This window comes from Pteronotus mesoamericanus, unplaced genomic scaffold (genome assembly GCF_021234165.1).
Source record: "Pteronotus mesoamericanus isolate MK-2021 breed Mesoamerican mustached bat unplaced genomic scaffold, CSHL_Meso_final scaffold_21, whole genome shotgun sequence".
In the NCBI taxonomy this organism is placed as follows: Eukaryota; Metazoa; Chordata; class Mammalia; order Chiroptera; family Mormoopidae; genus Pteronotus; species Pteronotus mesoamericanus.
In genome coordinates this window covers 11,454,097-11,463,041 of record NW_026555310.1, presented here as the reverse complement: position 1 = coordinate 11,463,041, position 8,945 = coordinate 11,454,097, and the positions used below count along the sequence as shown (strand labels likewise).

Sequence of the window (8,945 nt, the reverse complement as noted above, 5' to 3'; positions counted from 1 at the left end):
AAATATAAAGATAAGAACAAAAATGAATGTTAACATCAAAAAATCAATAAATGTATTCCACAGGAACTATTTTGACCTCAAGTAGCTGGGTATTTTTACCTCTCCTACCAGGGTAACCGTCTATAGATAGTTACAGCTTAAATTTAGGTCACTTTGGAGAAATGCATATGATTATACACCATAATAGTAATTCATAATACATGACCAAGGAATCAGAGAAAAGGAAATATAAATGATGAGATTTCAAGTTCTTATAATAGAAGATTTAAAAATTACTGTTTTGTTTAAAGTGCCAAAGTAGGCTCTCTAAACATATATGAATTAAAGAAGCAATTTATTTAAATGTTTCTCTGAAGTATTTCTTTAAGCTTCCTGACTTTATGTTTCTTAATCAAATGCATGGGATGACATAAAAAAAATATCACAAATGAGTCGATTTAAGGTATTATCTATGCATGGGGTGGGAAAAATTATCTCTATCTCCTTTTCACCTCTCCATTCATCTTTTCTGAGTCTTGGAATATAGTATTTCAGTATTAAGTCTTTTAGCATTTCACCTAACAATCAGTAACTCTCAGATTCCCTATTCATCCTTGGAGTCAGGATGACTCAGAGCTGAGTTGGAACCTTGCCTCTTCTTACTGAAAACACAGGCACACCCCACTTTCACTGCTGCTCTAGAAATTGGCCCAAAGAATACAGCAAGTTAATTCTTCATCTGTTTGCATGAATGTGTGACCCCTGAAAGTGGATTGGAGCAAAAACTAGTTCCGATGTTGAAAATATCTAACCAAACACTGACTACTTTAAAATATTTTGAGTTCAACCATGGTCCCTGGTTTGGAGATGAAAGAAGTATTTTTATCATCTTCCCGGGATATCTCAGCTGGCAAAGCGTATACTCAGGTCCAGTCTAAATGGAAGATTATGAGAAAGGTGGCTGGCCTGGTCTTGGCCACAAGCAGCAGGACAGCTAGAAACTGGCCTTGCCCAGCAGGAAGAAAGACAGCAGTTTGCCTTTCAGCTCTTTCCCCAATGTTGCCTCTGAGCCTACAATTTCCACTAACCAGGAATTCTTAATATATAATTATTATCAGTGAAGATATAAGGATATGTCCAAGCTCATGATGTGAGGAGCTAATATTTCTTATTTGCTAAAAGGTACATAAGTGTTACTAGATCTGTTTCGCTGAAACGTTTGTGCATATTTTAAACTTATTTGACGTGTGTTCTTTGTTTACCTGGTTATTATTTCAGTCTACTTGGGTTCCAGATTCCTAGCTCATCCAAGCTTTTCTGAGACATTACAATTTTCCTAATATATAGAATAATCTGTTATAGTCTGAGAAGTGAAATCAGACTATCTAGCTCAACTGATGTCACAGATTTACTATGTCACAATGTCTTCATATGGGAAAAGTCCATGACCCTCACTTAGATATCTATTTCCTCGATGTTCAACTCATAATGTTTTTGTCCTGGTACTTAACTCTCTTGGAAGCACACAAGTTTACATTTTCTCATGTAAAAGATTTTCCTAAGCTTCCTTTTGGCCTACTTCATTACTTGGCTTCACTACACATGTTCTCATTTTTGAGCTTGTTATTCTCTGTGGACATCCATCTTCTCTTCAACGGTCAAAATGTTATACATCCTGGAATTACTCATACCATAACCTGCTCATGACCCTACTTTTGCTACAGGAATTGCATGGGTGGACCAAACTCATCATATAAGCATTGTTGTATTTTTTTCTTTTCAAGTGACTTCAGATCTCATTTTCCTAATCTCTCAACTGAACATTTTCAGATTTCATCCCTTCTCTCTCTCTTAAAAAAAAAAATTTCCCCTGCCAGTATGTTTATTGTATACCCTAGCTATAAAGTCACAGCTATCATAGGTTTTTGTATAACAGCAACAACACAAAAAATGAAATAGAACCCTGTGGCCCAGATTATTTGAATAAATTCTATAACGTTCTCCTTTTTATGGCCTATACAATTCACAAGAATATGTTCATGCTCTTAATGTTTAAATGATTTCTTATTGATTTTGAAATTTATTGTTTGTTTACTTGGCAAAAAGCCAAAGGAAGGGGGCAATTTAGAGCATCGTGGCAAATGTTACCTTATCATATATCTATATGAATAAAATGTGGAATATAGCATCTTATTTTGAAACAAGTTTAAATGCATATCAAATATCTGGCAAGCCACTCCAGATATTTGCTATTTGATATTTGCCACTGCTATTGAACTACTCTAATAAAATCTCATCTTTCAAACAGAAAGAAGGCTCAGAAGGTTCTTATTAGCCTCTATTATTAGCCGTTGCTAATTCTTCCCTTAGCTCCACGAATAAAGACTGGAGCCTTGTTCCTGCGTTTCAACTGATAGCTCCTCGTCCTATACAAAAGTACACAGCTTTCTGGGAACAATGCTCAACTGGCAATGAGGAATCATCAATGATCAATTTAGGAAGCTCGTCCTAAGCGTGGGGAAGTGGCTTCAGAATAAGGCAGGAAGTGGTGTGTATCCAGGTGATAGTGTTGCTTTGCGTTCCTAAGTTTCAGAAGCTGGCGAAAGAAGCTGGGTAGGGAGAGTTTGGAGGCACTCCTTGCTGCAAAGTGCCACACACTTTGAAAGGTCAAACTGGAGGAGGAGGCAGTTTGGACTTAAGCTGTATATTCAGGTTAAATAGAGGGAAGCAACTATTATGATTTTATTTGTTATTTCACTGCTTTTTTCCTTTCCAGGTGCCCAAATGATCGCATTCTCTTCCCAGCGGTAAATGCCTGTGGAAGTAGAAGATTGGACGGTGCGGTGACTGAACCCCTGGAGTCGGACTGCTCAGGAACAGAAACCCAGCCTACGCCCACGGTCGGTCCGAGGCCTTGAAAGGCGGTTCGACTTCTTAAGAGAGGTTTCCTAAGGCGAGCACCTGGCCTTTTCCCCATCGTTGCTGCCAGTCATCATCGCTCCTCACTACACTCACCTGATCTCTGGACCGCGATTTGAGAAGACTGGTTCGGTAGGTACCTCATAGTGATTTTCCTAAAGTGGCAGGCACACTGAGCTGGTGATTTTGTAATTGGCTGATTTGAAAGAACGACAGTGCATCTAATTAAAACACATTTATTGAAGAGCGACTTGATGCGGAGCCATGAGGATTCAACGGAAAACCTCATGGACAAAGAGTCTGCTTTCCAGGACCTTATATTCAGGTGGGGTTAAAAGTTATTTCTCAACATCTGCGTTTAGCCCGTTACCAGCTCAGCACGAAGACTGCTTGAAGTTCTCTCAAGCAGTACAGTTTTCTTAAGAGCTATTGTAAGCTAGCCTCAGCTCTCCGCGGACAAAATTTGAAAGAATATAAATTGCAGAGCAGCGAATGGGGGGGAGGCGTCACTTGAGGTGGCGTCTATTAGAGTCAATACGGCGGAACCAAGGGACTTAGCTGGAGCCTGAAAACTTCCAGCCAAACTCAGAGCACAACCCCCCACCTTTCACCTCCTCCCTTCCGAGCGGTCAGGGCCGCCGAGAGAGCGCCGTCCAGGGGGTATTTCGGGGAGACAAGAGGTTTCGGAGAAAGTGGACTCCGCCTTCTCTTCCCAGTTCTTCTCATCCCTGCCATGGGCTTTGCCCTGGAGCGCTTCGCCGAAGCCGTGGACCCGGATTTCGAGTGCAAACTGTGCGGCCAGGTGCTGGAGGAACCCCTGTGCACGCCTTGCGGGCACGTCTTCTGCGCTGGCTGCCTGCTGCCCTGGGCAGCGCGGCGGCGCCGGTGCCCGCTGCAGTGCCAGCCCTTGGCTCCCGGCGAGCTGTACCGGGTGCTGCCTCTGCGCAGCCTCATCCACAAGCTGCGCATCCGGTGTGACTACCGCACCGGCGGCTGCGGCCGCTCTATCCCGCTGCACGAGCTGGCGGCGCACCTCGAGCGCTGCGACTTTGGCCCTTCCCGCCGCCGCCGCTGGGGCTGCGTCTTGGGGCCGGGCGGCCGCGGAGGCAAGGACGTGCCCGCGCGGGGGGGCTGCGGCACTGCGCCCAGGGCCGCCCGGGGCGGGAGCGCGCGCGGGGGGCTGCCGGGCGGCCGCTGCGGGAGCGGGCGGGGGCCCGGGCCTCGAGTGCTCGCCTGGAGGCGGCGCGAGAAGGCGCTGCAGGGCGAGGTGCAGCTCACGGCCCGCAGGTACCAGGAGAAGTTCACCCAGTACATGGCTCACGTCCGCAACTTCGCCAGGGACCTGAGCGGCGGCCACGGCCCGGTAAGCGCAGAGGGATAGGGCACCCGGGGAATGATCGATTGGGGTGGAAAGAGGAACGGTTCTTTCTGTACTTCAGGATTCCCGTGGAAAGTGAGAGACCCTTATCATGCAGTGGGAAGCACCCATCCGCTCTGATCTTACCGTCCTATCATTTATCTTTCTAATATATTAGTAATGCAATTAACAAGGATTGCTCCCTCTCCTTATATTAGGATCGGAAAGAGTTAATCAGTTTCAATTCCAACTTTTCCACGAAGAAGGATGAATTAAGGAAACTCATTTTCTCATCCAGAAACTTGCTGCCCATTTTTTCAGTCTCCTGCCTACCTCTATTTTGTACGTTGGCCCATACCTGAAGGCAGAGAAAGACAAGCCAGGAAGCAGGGACCTCTCCGACCCTGCCTCCCCTCTCCCGCTGCTCCAGCATCTCTGCGGCCTGGGCAGTCCCACACCTTTGGCTCTGAATGACTTAGTTTCCCCTGTCAGACTGCCCACATCAGCCACCCTCTCTACACAGTACAGGGACTGTCAGAGATGTGGGGAACTAGAGTTAAAAGATGAAGATATGAGTTTTGGGGGGGGGTGTTTTGGGGGTTTGTTTTTTTTTAGATCTGCAGAGTTATTTTCATTACCCTGACCTTCCCTAAATAGCCCTTGCGTGCCTTCGTGTTTCATTAATGCTGGAGTGTGTATGTGTGACTTGGGGAACCAAGTCTGAGAGCAGCCACAACCATCTGCGGTCAGAGGAGCCCCAGGGCAGCGGCTGTTTCCCTTCTTTGTCGAAGCTGCTGGCCCCGAACTGCGCTCGTGGGCTGCCCGCTTTTCGACCGAATAAACAAGCCTCTTTGCAGCACCCCTCGTGAAGAGGCTTGTTTATAAAGCTGTTACTTCTCTTCTGGAGGACTTCTGCACAGTGTTTGACATTGCTGGTCGCTGCCATGGTGAGCAGGGATTTAGCACAACTTGCACTCCATTCAAGGAGCTGTTTTCATTCTTCAGCGTCCTGGGGAGGGGCAACCCAGGATGATTCCCACTTGGGACTGCCTCCAACTCAGGCATGGGATTAAAAAGCTTCTGGCCTTGAAAATTGAAATGTGAGGGACTAGAATGTTCCTACTCTGATTGATAAACAGAGGCATCCAGTTAAAAGACTGGATGCTATGATTCTTTCTCTATCCTATTTAAACAGGTAAATTTAAAAAATGCCAAGAGCCAGAGAGAAGCACAGAAATACTCTCTGTAGTGCCAGTTCAGGTTTCAAGTTCTTAGGGAAGCAATGGCTGATGGAAAAGAGCAACAGCTAGAAGTATATGGCAGAAGTCATTCAACAAGTCAAGCTATTGTTCTGAGAAGTGAGGAAAAACTGCCCGCCCGTGATTTGCAGACTTAATTATCAGAAGGCTTCTCTGTGCTCCTCAGAAATGTTTTCCCACTACCAGTAGGGGCTGCTGTGTGCACTGCTTGGGAAAAGCTCCTGGGAAAAGGTGGTGATGGTGGTTGTAATGGTGATGATGCTTATGAGATTTTTATCATTCAGAAGTAATTACTGAATATATAATATTCTAGGGTACTTAATAATATCCACAGCCAAAAATAAAACCCATCTAGTCTGGCGCTATTTTATCTTGTTTTTACAATTGGTCTTTACTAATAAACAGGTTGTAGATATAATTTCTGTGCTTTACTCCAATTGAGCCATTGGGAGAGAAATACTACTTCACTTGTCAAAAATCCTGTTTTTTAAAAATTCTCCAAGAGTTATGGAAAATCAGATAAGAATATTTACAGTTAAGATAACTGTAATCTGTCAGATCCTGCATTTACAATAGTAATCCAAATAGTACAGTTGAAGACATTTATGAATAGTTCACTATTCCTTGTGACTTTCTGAAGTGAAATTTTTACATAAAAAATTCTCAGATACTTTCACGATTTATTTTACTCCTCTGTAATAAAGGAAAAGAATAATAGCACTTCTTTAACCTGCAGGGCTAAACCAGAAACCTGTTTTAAATTACAGTGAAGTCAGAGTTAGATGATGAACACATTAGTATAAAAGCTGCATGTGTAAAAATGAAATGCCATTTAGTTGAAATTAGTTATTTTTCTCAGAAGCATGGTTGTTCCCTGAAAATACATACTTTCAAAGATAGTGCAGGAAGAAAGTAACCTCTCAAATTCAACCATTCTTAATTTTAAGGTTTTCCTCTTTTCAAATGTTAATTTATTTGCGGGGGGGGGGAAGCATTACTCTAGCATTTATTCTTTTTTAATATTTTTACTTAGTTTGTTATCCCCTTTCTTCCAGGATGGAGAATATAAGCCATTCACCATTGTTTTAGAAAGAGAAAATGACACTTTGGGATTTAATATTATAGGAGGTCGACCAAATCAGGTAACCCGCCTTGTTAATGCATAGCTCACTCTTTGCTTATAAAATAATACAAAACTTAGCTTTCATTTGTAGATTTTGAGTAAGAAAAACAGGTGATTTGATCTTTAAAATCCTGCTTGTAATCAAATAGATTCCTTAATGCAAATATTTCAGTATATATATATTTTTAGAAAAACAAAACAGCTGAAAACCTTGTTTCTCTTTGCTAATTAAAAAAAAAACAGTACACTTTGCATTTTATCTACATTGTTTAGCCCCATTGGCAAATTTCTTCAACAAACCTATTTCACAATAATGTGTATAGGCAATTTCCATTTACTAATATTAGGCCATTGTATTGCCTACTTGTACCCCCTATTTAATGTGTTAAATTGATCATTTTTTGGATGCTTATACAGACCAGGCAGTATATAATATATGTTGAATGAGTAAATGAAGAGTTAAAATAAGTTTTGAAATAAGAATTATTGTTTTCACAATTACCTAGGAAACGCCATGTTAAAAAACAAGAGTAGATTTGAAATATTTTTGGCTCCCCAAGTCGAATCCTTTATTTAACTGAATGAATATTGCTTTCTACATGGATGCCAATTGTTTTCAAAATGCATGGGTTATAAACTTACACTGTACACTGTAGTTGCAAAGTTCTTTATATCCTTTAAATGCTACATCAACTTAACCTGCACCGTAACTAGAAAAAAAGTGGTAAGTTTTTTCAAAAAATTGTGTTCTTTAATTTTCCCAGTGAACTGCCATGACGTTTTTGCACGCTGTGTTGCAGATGTTGTCTTGGAGTTGTTGGCCATATGCTCTGTTCAGGTCAGGATGGCAGTGACATATTTCCTCCCAGTGTTTAGTATTTCAAAAACCTAGCAACTAACAACTGCTTTGCTTCTGTTTCTAGAACAGCCCCCACTTGTTATGGGAAAAATGAACATCTTTTTCATATCATTTTGTTTCATTTTCCCCTAAGGAATATTGTTATAAATGTCAGTTAGGTGTTTGACATTTAGATGACATTGGCCGTTTTTTAGAGCCTCTTAAAATGTTAAGGAAGGGTAATTAAGGAGAAATAATTTTATTTAAACTGCCATGAGGTAAAATGACATTTAAAATTATACAACATATTATTGTAGGGTATTGAGCATTTTTCCTAAATAAATTCTATTATGTAATTGGTTTCCTGAGACTAGCTACAATGTCCTACTTTTACCATATTGGCTATCTGTTTGGGGTTTAACTAATCATTGGGCCCATTACACCTGGAAATGGGTAAAGATTAGCTTTGAGTAGCTTCTCTTGCAGTTTAGAGTTGTTCTGGGATTTCACACTTGGGCAAGCTCCCAGTCTTCCCTGTGACAGGGAACAGACCTATGTTTCCAAATGTCACATCATGAGGCTCAATTATATTTTCAAAACTATGATCACACCCCAAACCAATTGTATAGTGAGGCTGGATATCCTTTTTGTTTTCTTTAACTTACAACCCTTTTAATTGCACCTCTTCTTAGAAGTGAGATGTTTTATAAAGCATACATGCCCTTTCCCCATGGCTTCTTGTGTATCCTCAGAAACATGAGGGAAACAGATAATCTGGTCAGAGATGCCGGACTTGTTCTTTGAAGTTGCCATCTTGATTAAAGACTGATGTTAAGTTAAAATTCAGTGTCAAATCCTCAACTGAAGAAGAGAGTTTCACGTTAAGGAGGACTGACAGTGTGACACTCCCTAACCTGTCCTTCACCCAACTTAAAATTTTGTTTACATCTTTCTTCCTGCTAATGGTTATTTTTTTTAATAGAATAATCAGGAAGAAATATCAACAGAAGGGATTTATGTCTCAAAAATTTTGGAAAATGGACCTGCTGACAGAGCAGATGGCCTGGAAATTCATGACAAAATCATTGAGGTAAGACAATACTAAAGCACAAACATAATTCATGGCAGAAATATTGGGACATTTTACATTGCTAAATTTACTGATTCTTTGTGGTGTAGTACTCGTTAGCATGTATATCTAACTTGAGCATATAGTATGTATCTCACCTGTATCCATCATTAGTTATTGGAATAAGATAATAATTCACCTGAAGTTTCTAAATGTATTAATGAATATCTCTGTTTTAATAATTGTCCCCATTAACTGTGAAGGTAGTTGTGTGATAATTAAGGGATTAATTTTTATAACATTTCAAAAAAAGGATGATAAATATCTGCTGAAGGACATTTTTAATAAGGAAATATTACTGTTTTTAAACTTGATATTGGTATGTTATATGTAGAGTTTGA

The 8,945-nt window shown here is 41.0% G+C and overlaps 1 protein-coding gene across 2 annotated transcripts in view; it reads left to right on the top strand.

Moving 5' to 3' along the window:
- Positions 1-3,631: 3,631 nt before the first annotated feature.
- The window catches only part of PDZRN4 (PDZ domain containing ring finger 4), a 321,554-nt gene continuing 316,240 nt past the window's right edge, over positions 3,632-8,945 (top strand). The window contains exons 1-3 of one of the 2 annotated variants that reach the window (XM_054591230.1): positions 3,632-4,261; positions 6,570-6,656; positions 8,467-8,565. In XM_054591230.1, the coding sequence (XP_054447205.1) occupies positions 3,632-4,261; positions 6,570-6,656; positions 8,467-8,565 (816 nt within the window). Of the gene's footprint in view, positions 4,262-6,569; positions 6,657-8,457; positions 8,566-8,945 lie in introns of both variants that reach the window. The other variant, XM_054591229.1, reaches the window with a different exon arrangement.